Source organism: Rhopilema esculentum, chromosome 17 (assembly GCF_057945365.1).
Source record: "Rhopilema esculentum isolate cy_ngs chromosome 17, ASM5794536v1, whole genome shotgun sequence".
Taxonomy (NCBI): Eukaryota; Metazoa; Cnidaria; class Scyphozoa; order Rhizostomeae; family Rhizostomatidae; genus Rhopilema; species Rhopilema esculentum.
The window spans coordinates 1,985,800-2,004,157 of record NC_142831.1 but is presented as its reverse complement, the minus strand read 5'-3'; the positions used below and the strand labels follow the sequence as shown (position 1 = coordinate 2,004,157).

At 34.2% G+C, this 18,358-nt stretch overlaps 1 protein-coding gene across 2 annotated transcripts; it reads left to right on the top strand.

Annotated features, from left to right (window-relative positions):
• The first annotated feature begins 3,624 nt into the window (after positions 1-3,624).
• On the top strand, positions 3,625-8,075 carry LOC135681952 (fucolectin-1). Of its 2 annotated transcripts, XM_065196643.2 has the most exons (4): positions 3,669-3,730; positions 4,398-4,466; positions 4,980-5,296; positions 6,355-8,075. In XM_065196643.2, exons 3-4 carry the CDS (start codon positions 5,005-5,007, stop codon positions 6,807-6,809), a joined length of 747 nt encoding a protein of 248 aa, XP_065052715.1. In that variant the 5' UTR covers positions 3,669-3,730; positions 4,398-4,466; positions 4,980-5,004; the 3' UTR covers positions 6,810-8,075. The 2 variants fall into 2 exon arrangements, with proteins under 2 accessions (XP_065052706.1, XP_065052715.1); XM_065196634.1 differs by lacking the exon at positions 4,398-4,466 and having other exon boundaries at positions 3,625-3,730.
• The last annotated feature ends 10,283 nt before the right edge of the window (positions 8,076-18,358 follow it).

The window sequence follows — 18,358 nt, the reverse complement described above, 5'->3', positions numbered from 1 at the left end:
AGAAATTGTTGTTATAAACAAAATGGTAATAAAAGGCGTCAAATTATTGCTGATACTGCGAATGCGGTAATTCGGCTGCTTTCTTGACCTGGAAATTGTAATTTTTGAAGAAGTTTATAGAAATACACAGTTTTAGTAATACAATTCATATAAATATAAAAAGTAATCATCTCTTCTTGGCGGTTGTTGATGAATATTTTTTTGCGTTTATTTATTTTTCTCAAATTTTCTGACTCTTAAAACTAAATTAATCATTGTTTACAAACTTAAAAAGAAAAAAAGGCTTGTCGTTGTTAAAGGCATATTCAGATTAGAAAATTGAATGAAAGACCTTTTCCATATTGTTTAAGGGAGAAGGTTAGTAATAAAGCTTCCTTCAGTTTTATATTTCTTTGGGTATATTTTAATTAATCTTCAAGAACGTTACATCTACAACAAGTGTTCTTCTAGCATCTTACTATTTCATGAAAATGATTCAAAATGGCACGAACGTTTTCCCTTTGACTTTCATTAGTCTGCATTCGTTTCATCACCTGTAAAGTTTGCATGCCTGTGACATGAAACTGACCCAACTACCTACTTACTTGGCACAATTTAAGATTTCAAAGCAGCTATGGATTCCAATTCCAACAAATATCAATATCGTGAAATAAGTTTTTTCCTCTTTGCACTTTTACTGATGAGTCAAATCGTTGCATCATGTTTTCTTTTCTATTTTTCATTTCAAGTTTGCCACAATTATCAAAAATTAACTTTTGGATTTTGCGAAGAGTTAAAGACCTTGATAGCCTTTCGGTAGCATTTACTTTGTAGAAATAAAGATCGATTTCAACCTTTCCTACTTCTTTGCTACGGTGACTCCTGGGTTTGGCACCGTGAGCTGCAGGTTAGAAGAAATATCATGTTGCAATGTTTAAAAAGTTTGAAAATTTGCGTGGCTTGTAATGTATTTACCAATGCATTTATACCCTGGGCAATAGCAAGTGTCAACGCACTTATGTCCGGCATTGCAAGGATCACTTGCATTGCAATACAGACCAATTCCATAATATTGAAAGTTTTGTAAAATCTTGCATTAGTCATTGGTCATTGTAATATCATACATTTAATGGTTTTTATTTCTGATTAAAACTTATCGGAGTAAAGACTCTTCTCTTTAAGGCCATCTTCATTATAGAACGCTAAACATAAAATTAGTGCTGCAATAGAATTTTCACTGATATCTGAACTGCCTTTCTTTTTTTCCTTCCTTATATTAACTTTTCCTTATTTGTGCATTTTTCTTGTAACAAAAAAAATGGAAATTTTGGTATACAGGAGCTACGATACAGAAAAATTTCATTAGAAAATTCACATTTACTTCGTCATAACCAGTTGAATAGTATGTCCAGCGCTCCTTTTTTGTGCTTTGATAGAATATTTGGGATCCTGTGCTGATTTGTTATTCAACTGGCAAATACCCAACTCTTTGTTTAAATTTATAGACTTGCCTCGATGCTCCATGATGCATTCAACCTTACACATCTGCTCATCCAAGTTGTCCAAAGAACGAAATGTAGAGCTTAGTGAGTGATCATTAAGCGCAACAGAGAAATTGGCAAAAGTCTTGCATCGCAGACGAAGTAATTCTCCATTTCTCTATTTACAGCTACAAAAATTACCAGCAGCAACAATCTGAAAATAAGTTACTACTGTGTCAAGGCTCATTTTCTACTAGCCGTTTTCTGCAAAGGAAAATTATAATCCTCACAGCATGTGTGAACTAGCAACAAAGATTAAAATTTCCTCTGCTGTTTGTGTTTTTCAAAATAAACTTCAATTACTCTTTCAGTTATTAAAATATATAAAACTTATTTGAAATATATATTTTTATTACCAGAAAGTTGCTCCATTTTAACGCTGAAACTTCTTAATGAAACGAGAGTAAAGTTCGTCTGAATTGAAACAGGTTCAGATCTCTTGTGATTACCAGCAAAATTATTCCAGCTATCATATTGTCGAAATACAAAACGGATTTTAGGTTCTTATTTGACGCAAATCCTTCTAAAACAGATAAATGTAAGCATCAATGTAAATCAATATACATATTCGATAATGTATCTCTCTTTAATGGGATAATAGACAATTTTGCCATTTCATCTACTATATGCTTGAAGCAAGCAGTTTGTCACTTATCATCTAAGAATAAACTTATATTATAATTAATTGCTTCACTGGCCTGATAACGTTATTGATGATATTGCATTTGCAATGGTTTTAAATAAACCGAAACTTCAATCTGTTAAAGGTTTTTTGAATTTTTTTTTAAACGTTTAAATAGTTACGCCTTTTTCAATTTTTTAGATTTTAATAACACGCAGAAGCTGATATTATTCAAGATACCGAAATTAAAAGAATTTAAAATATTTGCCAAAATTAATTGCTTTACAAACCTACAGAAACTCTACTTTGTTTAGAATAATTAGAAGCTCTATTTTGTTTAGATTGATTTTACAATACTAAATAAAATATGCATTCAATATTTTCTTAAAAATTTATTGCTTTAACTGACTCTAGAAACTGCTGTTTTATATGATAATTGTTAAAAAGACGTTAAATAATTGCTGATACCGCAAATGCCTTAAATTGATTTCTTCGTACGTTTAGATTCAATATCTATATAAATGCCTCAGATATTAATCTACAAAAAGTTTAGATAAATACTAGTTTTGAAACTCAATATAAGTCTCATTTCTTAATCGTCTCTAATGAAAAATATTTTTAACGATTTCTTCATTAAACTGCATCAGTTAATATTTTGCAAACTTAAGCAAAGAAATGATGAATTTTCATTTTTTACAGAATTGAAAAAGAAAGACGATTTAATAACATATTGACAATATAACGGCTTTTATTGTCAATTCTGACTTTGATCATTATATGTAACATTGTTTACACTGGCTCTACTTGGGTAGTTTTCTAGATTTTATACAAATTCTTGTCTCAACCACCTCTACTTAGTAATTTTTACTACGACTTATACGAATCATTGACTTTTGATTTTTTTGTATAAATTATTCCACTTATTTCGCGTTGATTTATTTATGCTTCGGCGTTTAGTTTTTCTGGTTTTTTGGATGTTTATCTGAAATTGACTAAGACCCAAGATATTGTGACAATACCCAAGATAAAGCACCTAACTACGTAACAGAGCAATATGGAACTTGAACATGATGTTCCAATAGTAAACGTTAGAAAATAGAATGGCTTGTGAACATTTTTGATATGTTCTTGTGCATCACTCATTATCAATCCTCGTGTTCTTTCCTTCTCTATGACACGATACCTTTTAGTCTGCCAAGCAGTTGCAGTAGAGCTAATACACATCTTTTCGGATTTTGAAAGATATTCACCATCTCGTTCAAAATTCAAAATGCTAGATAACATGTTTTTCTATCTTCAAGTTTGAAGTGTACACATTTGGCAAATATTTTACAATCATGAACAAGTGAAATTTCAAACTTTTTCAAACTATATACCAGATATTTTGCGTTAGTCTATTCATTATTGGAATGGATTATGTAACACCAACGAACAAACTAAAACATTACTCAAGTGATGCATTAATTATGTAGGAGAGCAATTTCAATTGTGTTGGTTACCAATTAAAGAGAGGCATTAACAAAACTTGCTTGTAAATCTTTGAAACTTCAGCAGAGCTTGTCGTGCAACAGATACCAACCATTTGAATGTAAGTTTTTTTCTAAACTCTTAAGCCACTTCACTTTCAAGTTCCTTTTTTTGTCAAAAACTCTAAACGCAAGGAGGCATAGTACGGTAATTAATATCTTATAAGATTAACTTCGTAAAACAAAGCAAATTTCTCTCAAAAAGCTTTAAGCTGGTTAACGTAGAACCTAGTCTGCTTTGATTTCAATTCATTTGCCTACAAAACTATGACCAAAAAGACCGAAAGGCCAGGAGGTGGGGGGGGGGGGGCATTGGCTGCATAAGTAAAATAAGCTGCATAAGAAAAACTTAAGCTGTATAAATAAAATACTTTTATTTTGTGAAATATGACTTTTGTTACAATGATTTTTCAAGCCAACACCGCCCCGCCCCCCCCCCCTTCCAAACAGAAAGTTGTATATCGGTCTTTGTATGAATAGACTATGCCACGAAAGCCTATGAGATCTCCAGATCCCTAGAAAAACACATAATTTGCTAAATAGCTTTTTCGGTACGGGGCTCTCAAAGTATGGAAGTCCTTTCTATATAGTATATGGTAGGTGCCCGCGACAAATAAGGCAAGTCATTTCATTTTCATATTAGCTTGTTTATACACGATATCAATTCAGTAACAACGAAAGTTATTATATAAAAAAAGAACAACTCAAATACCATTAAATTTTTCTCAGGTTATTAAAAATATACATTGCCTAATCTTTCTTGGATTCATGCCGAGCTGATCCCTGTTAGCAAAAAAGGTGAGATCTTAGTTCTTTTATAAATCATACGATGGAATCGATATCTCTAATGGATTGTGGGAAATCATTATAAGAAAATGGACCAGTGTCAGTGTGCAAAAATCTCTTTTGGTGCACTCTTATGTTAGTTCTTGCAAAAGTTTATGTGTTGTGAAAATAGCTCAAAATGCTTCTTTTAGCAAGAATATGAAAAAAATAGCTTGGAGAACGACAATGAATAGTGTTATAGGGCTATAACATTTTATATACTATTAAGTTTATAAACTTTTTATTAACTTTTTGTAATTAATACATTGTAATTAGTTAAAAGCATTCAATTTTTCCAAGACTTTAATTTTGCACAAAGAAATGTGAAATAAAAAAATGAATGATACCTACCTTGCCTACTTTCCAAACACGTGCTAGTTTTAAGTATAGGACTGCAGCTGTACAGCAGTTTACAGAAAACTAAGAAAATGCCGGCTTTAATGTTTTTGTTCACTTAAATGGTTAGCATGATTTCTTTCCTTTAAGGGAAGACTTCAATCTACTGTGCAAAATGGGAGTTTTCATGCTCTTGACGGTGCTTCTTTCAATGTTTTGCTTTACTCCAATCAAGTCAAATGAGAGTCAAAGTACAAGAAAATCTGTTTTCGAAGAAGTGCACAACCCAACACAGATAAAAACAAGCATGTTTCATAAGACCTTCCATCAATGCAGCATGGATAACACCTGTCGTTATGTTGTTAAGGATATCAAGAACAACATTTTTTATAAATTTGGAGATGAGCAAGATATCCCAACCGAGAGATCCAATCTAATTATATGGTCAAAGAAACAAGCAAGAAGAGGTATTTGTTTATCTCCTTTTTCATTTAATCATATTTGCGTAGAAGGATTGAAAGATGTCCTCCTTTTAGTCTCTGTTTTTATATTAATGGAACAGAAAACTCAAGTTGTCATTTTATTTTTCCACTGTTCATCTTTTGAAGGCAGGTAGCTGAAACGGCTTTTTTGCTACATTCCCCTCCACTCAAATATTTCATATGCATTTGGCAATATACAAATGGCAATGTTTTTTCTAATTTTCTGGAGGGGCAGTAAGGACTTCTCAATCTCTTCTATATACACCACAGTCCAACAATAACTACTTATCTTCGCTCTCATATACAACTTACAAATAGTGACCTGCTAATGATTGCATATCAATTGGCCAATTATCTCATGACAACCCCGGCTGAAAAAAGCTTGATAGGTATGGCAACCCCAATTATACATGGTTCAAGAATAAATTCATTGACCTTCGAACATTTTTCTATTGATATCATACCAAGATCATATTTCAACTGTTTTATTGAGACTATATCAAGACGAAAAATAATATGTGAAGAAAAATTTCTACAAATTATTCTTCAATAGTATTCTTAATTAATAAAACGGACTTAACTGCACTATGGATTTATTCAAAGCTGGCAGTATCATATCTTAGCTAAAATCAGATGAAGTTGTCCTTTAAGAACAAATGACAAAGACTTTTTTCAATCAAATAAAAATGTCTCAGAATTAAATTTATTTTGTATCAATTTTTGTTTCCTTGACTGACATACATTCGCAACTAAACATGTCTTTTATTTAATGTGTGAGAATTTCTTGAGACAGTTTTAGTCCGAAAATTTTCTTTAAAAGACTCAATGTTTTCTGAGTAAAAATCGAAATCATCCGATAGCATTCAACATAAAATCAGTTGCATAAAAGTCTTTGTAACTCGAAAATTTCATTGAAAATTGTATCATGTCGTTATAAAAGTGTTTGATTGATAAGGCAGATTCCTTCTGCTTTGAGCGATTTTACTTAAAAAAACAATCTCTGATATTGCAGTAAAATCCTTGCAATTTTACTTTAATTGTAGGTGTTCAAGGAAATATCGCTTATAAGAAACTTTCCTCGCATTCATCAACCCATACATATGACAATATAGAACTTGTTGCCAGCTTTGGAAATGACGGTGACAAAACTGGGGACTGGCAGCGATGCAGTATCACAAAAGCTGACAATGTACCCTGGTGGCAAGTGGACCTTACAAGGCAAGCTGCTGTTAAAAGTGTCCAAATAAAGAATGGCGCAACTTTTGGTCAACAAAAAATCAATCCATTCGATATCAGTGTTGGGGATGATAGATCAAGTGGCGGACGAAACAATGCGCTTTGCGTAAAAAATGGAAAGTTGGCAAGTGGTGAATTGAAAAAGTTTGATTGTCCAAGGCTGTTGCTTGGTCGGTACGTGACTGTCTTCTTGAACAGGCAAGAATTTCTTCAAGTATGTGAGCTTGAGGTTTACGAACTCCAAGCGGAGTGGTTCGTGTAAAATACCGTTATTGGTAGAATTCATGTTCTGTAATGATAATTCCTTATATATTTTTTGTGTAGAGTCAGTAAAAATAGCTCAATAAGCGTCAATAAATGAACCTGACAAGAAATTTGAGAGAAGGGTCAAGATTGAATCGAATTTTCTCGATCAAAATTTTTTTTCGCTTTAAGCTAATAAGAACATGCCAGTTATTGTTGCTGTATATTTAAAACACACCAGAAAATTTAGTTGAAATCAGTATGTAGTTTATTTGTTTGTGCGGATTCGGATCAAGTCGAATGTTTACATACATTGAATAATAATGCCTCTGCATACTAGTTGAAAAAGCATAATCCACTCAGTAATTTATCTATATGGAAGCGAATTTAGGCCATTGCTGCCACAAACGTTCCGCCTCTTCTTGCTCTAGCACAACATTAAGATACATTAATAAAGAGCTATATACACCATGTTAATTGTTACTCTATTTGTGTCATTTACTTTGTTTGAATAAAATTTTCATCCATAAAAAATTGCACCTTGCAACAATATATGATTGTTATTTTACATTACACAGCTTGATGTAGCATGAGCACAAATATATGTTATTGTACTATGATGAAGCTACACTGTTTAGCTATAGCAATTATATCGTTTTTGTGTGGTTATTCTACGCTTTTTGAAAAGGAGTGCTTTTCTGCTTGGAAGGGGTCGCTAGAAATTTTAATACATATGCTGATCTCAGGGCCTAAAATAATGAAATAGCCATTCTTGTTTTGACAAAAGTTCAACAAACATGAAGAGTATGCCCTAACAGTAACAGCGTAGATGTCTAGGCCGTTCTTTATTACAAGGCTTATTGTTGATGTTACCACGACAATATCATGCTGAGCGAATCTATCCTCGTAAAAATGTAAGATGCTTATCTTTTAGTGGCTGTTGATATTTTTAATTGTGCTATGAATTTGTCATAATATTTTGACTAAAGCAGCTTATATTTAAAGAGTAGAAGATTTTTATCATTTATTAATTTCTTGTCGAGATCTAGAAAGGCTCAATTTGCTTAACTTCAGATTTCTCCTTCCATTTCACATTGATAATTTCTTATATTGATAGATTTCAGTCACAATAGGCTAAATAATTACTGAAGTCAAAATGTTAAATTATTCAAACTTTTTTCAACATAAACTCTTAATCAAGATGTTATGCTTATTCAAGAAGCAGATGCTACCATGTAAAGTCTCAACTAGCAAACTTCAAGGTAATCATGAACTTTATGCAATATTTGCCTCTTACTTGCAAGTTGCAAAACAGGTGACAGATTCATAGTGACAAAAACTCAATAATAGCTGCAAGTAGTTTTTTTTAATTTTTTTTACTTTTTCAAAATATTTTTGAATTTTCTTCAATTTTTCAATTTTTTCCAGTTATTTTCAATTCTATGCCATTTTTTATCACAAATTCCCTTCTTTGGTGTTGAAACGAGGCCAAAGGCGCTTCTTTGTGATGTCTGTGAAATCATACCGTTTTTGATTTTTGGAATTGTCAAAGAAATAAATGAACACTTTCAAAAACTCATTGCCTATTCTTCAAATTGTGGACGACTTTCCTGTTTGAATTGTTCTTGTTCAACTAATGAATTCCACACAAAATTCAAGATACCTATGATTTCAAGTGATTACATTAATTTTGTCGAACAAAAAGCAAATTTCCTTGACCCGCCTGTAATTTGAAAGGCATCATTTAAAAGCTGCAACTCTCTTTAACTTCTGTCTATTAATTTCTAGGTTCTTTATCTCCACATATATGCCAACAATACATCATATAAGGGTAAAAGTACATATTTTGTTTCTGTTCACTTATCCATCTTTATCCGTATATCCTTTGCGTTATCGTTGTCAAAGAAGAGATTATTTTCTGATAGCATACAATATAATGTTATGTATCATAGGTGAAATGTGTATCATCAGCCAATATGCTAAACTTTATATTATATAACTCATTCAAAAGTCAAGAAAAATTTTAAATTCTGTATTTTTTGCCCAATAAGTTTGCAGAAGTTGGTTGAACAAGAAAGGTCGATGGAGCAGTAGTGACTAAGATTGTCTCCGAGCAAATAAAAGAGGTGGTAAGCATAGATGTTGACGTACCTGTGGAGTAAATACTTACTATATATTGGGACGTACCCGTGGATATATTGAGAATTGAAATTTTGGAGAAATAACTAAATTGCTCAGCTAGCAATAACATTTACACTTAAACTATGGCTGTGTTCACATCAGGTCCATTTAAGACCAATAAAAATACATACCGAATAGAAAAAATACTGAACTTCATATAAAAAACATAAATTGTGGGAGAGAAAAGCAATAAGAAGCGGTGCATCTTTCTTTAATTAAGCCGGCAAATAGCCTTTATGTACTTTAATTAGCTAACTGTATGTCATTATGCATTATCACTTGATGAAGCGGCTCTCGTCATCCTACAGATGACTCAAACTCTCTTTTGAAGTTTTGTGTCCATGATTTATATTATTTTTATTTATTAGTAGGGTGCTGGTACTAACCATTTTAAGATTAAGGAATTGACACCATGTTAAAGAAATGCAAATAAAACAAATGGAACAATAAAAACAATAAAAAAAAAACAATGTATGACGTCACTCTAACACAAGGGTTTTGCAAAAAACTTGACAAAATCTATTAAATAATCTTAAGTTTTGAAAATTTACATTTGGTACCGATGCTTTTTACAATATGCTTACCAAAATTTCTAATAATTGTAATTTTTCAAAAATTGTTCAGTTGTAAGCTTACCTATCGTAATAAATATGAAAACAATAAATAAATAAACGATAAACAATAGAATAAACTAATGTGTGCCATTTGACTGTCTGTCACGTTCCTCTACGTAGCAAGTTCCATTCACGAGCAATATTGTGAACATTTTCAAAATACCAGGTGATTTGTTCGTTCTTTGTTGCATTCTTTGATAAAGGTGCATATCTACGATTCGAAATAAATTTGTTCAAGTGTTCCAAAAATAAATGAGCGTGTGTTCAAGATTTATTCCGATTTGAACTTTGTCTATCTTTATCAGTTACGTTACAGTAAAAGTGACTAAATCTTACATTATAACTACAAAGAAGACTATTTTTCGTAACAACATTCAGTACAAAAATAACAAGAACAAGAGAAGCGAAATACGAAGGGAGTAGAAGTTTGCATTTCTATTTTCTGGCTTCAAGACCTTTACAAAAGGGATGATATCAATTGCCTTTTACAATCTAAACAAATTTGTAGATTTAGGCAAATTCTTTAACTTTTTTAATCAGTAGGCCATAACTGAGCCGAAGGTTGTTTATAACCTCCATAGTACAAACTTACAAAGCTCAAAGAGTCTTGAATATTATATTCAAGGTTTGAAGTTTTTCCATTGCATTTTTTGGATTATGATTCATTTGGTCATATGCATACTTCTAGTCAAGTGTTATACGCTCGTATGTGATACATAAAAATGATATCAAAAGAATGAATTTATAAAACAAAATCTCCAGGCTATTTCGAGTAAAGCAATTTCTTTGCAAATAATATTTTAGGCATTAAGAGTATAGAATCAAAAATTGAATCGTACCAATGCAGGGATTTTCAAATTTTCTTAGTCACAGTTCAGAACAGTTATTTTGGATTGACAGTGAATATTACAGTTAAGTTTTTCTATACTCTTAGTGTTTTTATATATAAGAATAAGTATATTATATCTTAAATTTGATTCTGTCAAAGAATATTTGATAGGCCTTCATCGTTTTTTGCAGATGAACAAGTTACATTTCTCATTAAACATGCTTTCTTCCTTTTATGGTGGAGATAGTTATACGGTTTTTGAATTCTTTTTCTTCAGAATACTCCTAAAAGCAAAGTAAAATTATAACTGCATCATCTCTATTCGATGCCATGTTCATTCGATGCAATGAGAAAATTGAAACAATAGAATTCATATGTTAATTTTTTTTCGTGTTAAAGCTTTATTGGCAATGAGGCTTTTACTCCGGATTAAATGGGGGAAACATCGTACGCTGAAGCTTGGAAAGAGGTACAAACAAAGGCACAAACTTCCAGTTGAATTTCTGTGTGTTGTGGTAATTGATAAATTTCTAGAATGGACATATTATGGAAGTGAATTTTGCATCGTGTTAGCGACCAAATTGCTGCTGTAGCTAAAGATACCGTGCTTAAGATCATTTTTCATGCCCAAGATATCATGCCACAAGCCAGATCAGCTACAGCTGCCCTACAACTACGGTGCCAGTTAGGCATAATTTTCTTCGTTATCAACAATAATAGTATTATTGAAGCAATTGATTGAGCAGTGTAAACAAGTCTTTAAACGTACCTTCTTTGGGAATAACTGCAAAACATTTACTTGTTCAAGTAAGAGCCCAGGTATTTGTAAAAAGATATTTTTTTGCTAATCGATCAATGAAACATTTCTTCACAAAATGCTCTCTTTTCATCTTGACTAATCCTTTGAATAGTTATTTTACACTTGGATTTAGTCTAATCCTTTTACCTTATCATATCTGCAATTTTTTTCTTGTCGGCTAGAATCAAGCAAATACAAATACAAGCCGGACGAGAAAAACTTCCGTTGTATCAACGCTGCCTGCATTTTTGGGTTTTTTAAGGTCGATATTTGTTTGTACTTCAAAGAAAAGTTAGAAGGCCCTGTATGGTCAATTTTAATATACTGACCAAAAGCAAAAATGATGTAGAAAAATAGATTGTTGATGACATTCCTTCATAAACCTCAACCTTGTATGCTAAAGAAAGATGTTCTTGTTCAAAAACAAGCTCATATAGCGACTTACTAATAGCTTTGGACAATCAAACTTTTTCTCAACTCGTCGCTTACCACCTTTTAGGCAAAGCCTTCCGTCTCCTGATAATTTTGACGAACTTTCACCGTCATGGCACTTCAATAAATATTGGGATGATGAAATGACAGATAATCTGACTGAGCCTCAATGTTAAATTTATGCATTGATAAAAAATCTGGAAAATGCATATGCAATACAACAGATCAAATCGAGCAACTCGTTGGTATCAAGATAAGAATGGCTTTGGTTAAGATGCCAGGATATTCAAACTATTTGCAGGCTGAAACAAGTAGCTGATTTAATGAATAAAAACCCCTACAAAAAACTCAGGCAGTTCCTATATGGAAGTCATTGATATAATATTTTCATCTCTGTGAACATTTTTTTGGCGGTACATAACTTGAAAAAAACAAACATTTTACGACATATTAGCTAAAAGCTTTTTTTTCTAACACTTCTCAGAGCATAAGACGTCAAAATGAAGGTCAGAAAGAACACGATGAAAAATATATACCCAGTTGTGGATCGAAATAGGCCAATCAGAAAAACGCAAACACAAGACAGGTTGACCAATCAATGCTGGGTGCCTATAGAGAAATTACCATTGGAGTCCAAGAGCGAAACGACCTCCTTCTAACTACACAATGGCGGCTTTTACGTTTGTATGTAGATCGATTCCAAAACTGCTAGATAGAAAGCCTCCGGGATCTGCCAATTATCCGAAACATGTCGCAGTTTAGCACAATCTGGGTTGTCTATAAGATGTTGACCGATGGCAGGGTTGTTGAACAATAATTATCTTTTGTTATATTGATTCGTATCTACATCCGCTTCCTGTTCCGCAAAAGCGGTTATACATCATGTGACTGTAATGAGTTTAGTGTGTCTCGCTTGCTGAAGTTGTGTTCGCTATTATTATTGAGTTTTGTTATGTTGTCAGATATACACTCGTGATTTCTTTACGCTATTTCTGCGAAACTCGACATAACTTTAAATTAACAGGTTATGGGCCCAGACACTTTTCATAAGTTTTTTCGTCTGTACATGGCTTAGATATTTGCTCCGTACATAAATAAATCAGAGGAAGTCTGTTGGAATATTTCGCTGTAATCATGGCAGCCGAAGACACTGGTTTTAAAGTTGAAAAACTGAATGGAGAGAACTATCATAGCTGGAAGTTCCAAATGAAAATGTACCTTATCGGAAAAGATTTATGGGAATTAGTTACGGGAGAAGAAACCCTGAATGCCGCAGCAAATCCTGAACAGCAAAGGAGATTTCGAAAGAGGGAAAATGTGGCCCTCGCGACAGTGTGCCTGTCTGTTGAAACAAGTTTACAAATTTATGTTCGATCTGCTAAGAATGCTAAAGAAGCTTGGGACAATCTTGAACAACATTTTGAACGAAAATCGCTATCACAAAAAATATTCTACCGCAGGAAGCTATATTCTGCACGAATGGGAAAAGGAGCGAAAATGATCGACCATATAAATTATATTAAAACACTTGCCGAGCATTTGGAAGCAGTGGATGACGAAATAGCTGAAAAAGATTTGGTTATCATTTTAATAAGCAGTCTACCTGAGGAATACAATTATTTGATCACTGCTCTAGAAACAATTGCTGAAGAGAAATTGAGTTGGAACTATGTTCGTGACAGATTAATTCACGAATATGATAAAATGCAGGGCGGAAGTGAAGGGACAGTGAGTACTCCAAAAGCTGAGGCGTGCCAAGATGCATTATTTACAAAGAAATTAACAGAACACAAGAAAATAAATAATTGCAAGAAATTTCAATGCCATTATTGCAAAAAGCCCGGACACTTTGCCAGGGATTGCTTTAAAAAGAAAGCTGATGCAAAAAATAACCCCAAGAACGTAACAGCAAGTATGGCAGAAACAAAACAAGAAAATGGCAAGGTAAATGAAGAAACAGCAACTGAGATTGCGTTAGCTGTGGGTAATACTCCATCAGATAAAGATGACTGGTGGATAGACTCGGGGGCATCACAGCACATGACCCCTGTTAAAAAGGGGATGTATGGATATACACCATTCAAGAAACCAATAGAAGTGAAGCTTGCTGATGATACTGTAATTTTTGCTTATGGAAAAGGGGAATTGCAGCTTGTTTTGTATGATGGCAAAGACAAGGTGAATGCAACCCTGAAAGATGTACTTTACGTACCAAAAATACAGAAAAACTTGCTATCTTTGCCTTCTATCACTGACAAAGATGCAGAAGTGCAGTTCAAAGGTCAACATTGCAAGATAATCATCAATGGCAATGTATACAGTATTGGCCACAAGCATGGAAAACTGCATAAATTGAATGTAGATCCCGAGCAATCATGCTGTTTTGGATCAACTGTTGCAAATGATGACAATGCACTTTGGCATTATCGCTATGGACACCTTGGTTATGACAACCTGAAGCTGCTGCACAACAAATCTATGGTAGATGGGCTGAGCTGGAAACCAAATGAGCAAACTGATAGAAAATGTGAAGGCTGTGCCTATGGGAAACAAAGTCGCCAACCATTTTCAAAGAACTGTTCACAGAAGAATACTCAGCCTTTAGAACTCATACACAGTGATATGTGTGGTCCCATGAATGTCACTTCAGTGGGAGGTTCAAGGTATTTTGTCACCTTTATAGATGACTGTACTCACTACACTACTGTGTACATGCTAAAGAAGAAGAGTGAAGTACTGGATAAATTTAAAGAATTTGTTGAGTCATCTGAAAGACTGATTGGAAAACAAGTAAAGAAGCTTAGATCAGATAATGGAGGCGAATACATTTCAGAAGAATTTGCTGAATATTGCAAAAGTCGTGGAATACTGCACGAAGTCACGGTTCCCTACACACCACAGCAGAATGGCGTTGCTGAACGCATGAACCGAACAATCATAGAAACTGTAAGGTCAATGCTACATCATGGTAATCTTCCATTGAGTTTTTGGGCAGAGGCTGTGTCTACAGCAAATTACATCAGAAACAGAAGCCCAACATCATGTTTGAAAGAGAAAACACCACATGAGTGCTGGTATGATGAGAAACCTGATGTAAGCCATTTCAAAGTATTTGGCTGTAATGCTTTTGTCCATGTGCCAGACCAAAAAAGAAGCAAACTGGACAAAAAGTCTATGCATTGTATCTTTGTTGGTTACCCTTTTGGCTGTAAAGGATACAAGTTGTACAATCCTGAAACAAAGCAGATGATAAGAAGTCGTGATGTCATATTTCTGGAGAATTCCTTCGAACACAAACTGTTTGACACTGAAAAGGGATTAACAGAACTGTTAACTACTGACAAGAAAGATTTATCGTCTGATGCTTTGCATTTCAAGGCTGTACAAGATGCCAACAAGAGTAAAGATAATGAAGAACTTGCAGAGAATCAAGAAGAAGAAAATGCTGTACCAGAAGAACTGCATCAAAGACCTCAAAGAAACAAAGTTGCTCCTGAAAGATTAGGAAGTATAACGGGTGAATGGTGGCAACATGAAGATTTGGACTGTGGAAGTATTGCAGTGCAGGACAGTGAAGAGCCTAAAAGTCTACAAGAAGCATTGAACAGTAAATTCGCAACACAGTGGAAGGACGCCATTGACAGTGAATATGAATCATTAACCAAGAACAACACTTGGGAGCTAGTTGATTTACCACCTGACAAGAATGTTGTTGGCTGCAAATGGATTTTTAAGATCAAGAGGAATGCAGATGGTAGCTTCAATCGATTCAAAGCACGCCTAGTGGCTCAGGGTTTCTCCCAAGAAGAAGGAACTGACTACAATGAAGTGTTTGCACCTGTTGCGAGGTATAACTCAATTCGAGTAGTTCTAGCTGTTGCCAACACATTAGATCTCGAGCTTCACCAAATGGATGTTAAGACTGCTTTCTTAAACGGCATACTCGAGGAAGATACTTACATGGCACAGCCCGCTGGGTGCGTTAAAGAGGGCGCAGAAGGAAAGTTTTGCAAGTTAAAGAAAAGTCTGTATGGCCTGAAACAGTCGGCTAGATGCTGGAATATGGAAATCGATAGATTTCTAAAGGATTCTGAGTACAAGCAGAGCAATGCAGATTCATGCATATACACAAAAGTGGTGTCCAGCAATGGAAATCAGGTATCATTTGTGATTCTTTCATTATACGTTGATGATATCCTGATTGCTTCCAATGATAGCCAATTGCTTGTGAAGGAGAAGCAGATGTTATCACGAAGATTTGAAATGCAAGATATGGGACCTGCGATGCAATGTTTAGGAATGCTTATTGAGCGCAGTCGAGAAAATAGAACTCTCTTTGTAAATCAGAAGGCATATCTAGAGAACGTCCTTAAAAGATTTGGTATGACTGACTGTAAGCCAGTCTCTACACCAATGGAACCTGGAAAGGTATACACGAAGCTATCTGATGGTGAAAAAGCGTTTGACAAGAAAGAATATCAAGCAGCAATCGGATCATTAAACTATGCCATGATTGCATCAAGACCAGACATATGTTTTGCTGTAGGAGCTCTGAGTCAGTTCATGTCAAACCCTTCTTTAGATCATTGGCAAGGAGTTAAGAGAATATTCCGTTACCTGAAAGGAACACTTGACTACTGCCTTACGTTTGACGCAAACAACGCAAGTTTAAAGTTACAAGGGTATTCTGATGCAAATTGGGCTGGTGACGTTGATTCAAGACGATCTACTTCAGGATACATGTTTCAACTAGCAGGTTCTACAGTTTCATGGAGAAGTCAACGGCAGAGTGTTGTTGCGCTGTCAACGACAGAAGCTGAGTACATCAGTCTCAGTACAGCTACGCAAGAAGCTATCTGGCTTCGAAGATTGATAGAGAGTTCAGGAATTGAAACATCGGGACCCACAACAATATTCGAAGACAACCAAGGAGCAATCGCTCTATCAAAGAACCAAACCAGCCACTCACGAACAAAGCATATAGATATAAAGTACCACTTTGTTCGAGGTGCTGTGGAAAAGAAACAAGTAAATCTAAAGTATTGTCCATCAGAGGAAATGATTGCAGATATCCTTACTAAAGCGCTGCCTAAAGAAAAGTTTGAAAAATTGCGAAACTTGATGGGTCTTAGATTAAAGGACTAAGAGAAGATACTCATCAAGGGGGACTGTTGAACAATAATTATCTTTTGTTATATTGATTCGTATCTACATCCGCTTCCTGTTCCGCAAAAGCGGTTATACATCATGTGACTGTAATGAGTTTAGTGTGTCTCGCTTGCTGAAGTTGTGTTCGCTATTATTATTGAGTTTTGTTATGTTGTCAGATATACACTCGTGATTTCTTTACGCTATTTCTGCGAAACTCGACATAACTTTAAATTAACAAGGGTCACTTGTTTTAACAGTGTTTCTAGACCTACAAGATCGAGGAGGCTGTTCTCTTTAATGAACAGTTTTGTTTCTTATGTCGGAAGGAAAATGCTGTTTTATCCTATCCCCAAATCTTTGGGTTGTGCGTCCTACGTAGCCAGAATCACACTGACATGTAAATTCATAAATAATGGAACTTTTTTGATTAGTAGAAACACAATCCTTTTGAATGGATGAAAGGGCTCTCCTAGTGCTGTTAACAATACGATGATTGACAGCAAAGAAAAATTTTGTGATAGATTGCCTAATCCGACTCTCGAATCGCAAGGAAGTGTTACCAATCCATGGTAGTTTCAAATAAACTGGGCAAGACAACCTGTATATCAATTCTCATCTCTGTACTAAATTTTGCTAATTCCTTGTTACTATAATTCCTGGTTTTTGTACCTCAAAGACAATATGCTTGGAGATACGTGTATTTTTTGTCTAAAGACATAACCAATGCACAAAGAGTTTGATATCAACGTGGTTAGAATTGTATTTAGCATTTACGTTCCTGTAGTCAGTGCCACTGCAAGGATTATTTGATTTGCAATACTGACCATAGATCATTATCACATCATACTATCAGGATTTTATTTCTGAATTAAAATAAACCAGATAAAAGGCTCCTGTTGTCCATTGCCATGTTCATTAAAGAACTCTCACTGTACCTTAAACACTAGTGCTGCGATAACTTTTTTTGGATTTTTTCATTTCCTTCCATTCTTATATCAACTCTTCACTTTCGCACTTTCTGTTAAAAAACATGAAAGTTTTGTTATACAGGCGCTATACTTCATAACAATATCATTGGAAAACTCATTTTTAGCTCACCTTAATTGGTTAAATCATATGTCCAACCATCCTTTACTGTGCTTTGATAGAAACTGTAGAGTCCTGTGCTTATTTTTTATTCAACTGGCAAATACCCAAATCTTCGTTTATGTTAATAATTTGTAGCGATAGATAAGACTGTTTCAATTGTAGATGCAAATGCGAGAACTGATGAAACCAATCAACGTCAACCATGCAGTCATAAATGCTCCAACAGCTTTGCACATCCACTAGTTCAATTTCAAGTACGAATTGTGGAACTTTGTTAGTGACTATAAAACCATCTTATTTTTGAAATACCAAAAAGAGTTCAGAATTAAACCAATACAGCCTGTATATCAACTTTAGTAACAATTGATGAAACCTATCTAAGTTAAAGTTCTTTACCACTAGAATACTCTACACACGCTGTGCATCCTTGTTTATCCGAACATCCTGAAATGAACTGTGAGAAGAGCCGTGGC

Excerpts from the sequence above, each read along its gene's own strand:
- LOC135681952 (XM_065196634.1), top strand. Across the intron at positions 5,297-6,354 it reads AAAGAAACAAGCAAGAAGAG|GTGTTCAAGGAAATATCGCT; the intron begins GTATTTGTTTAT and ends CTTTAATTGTAG.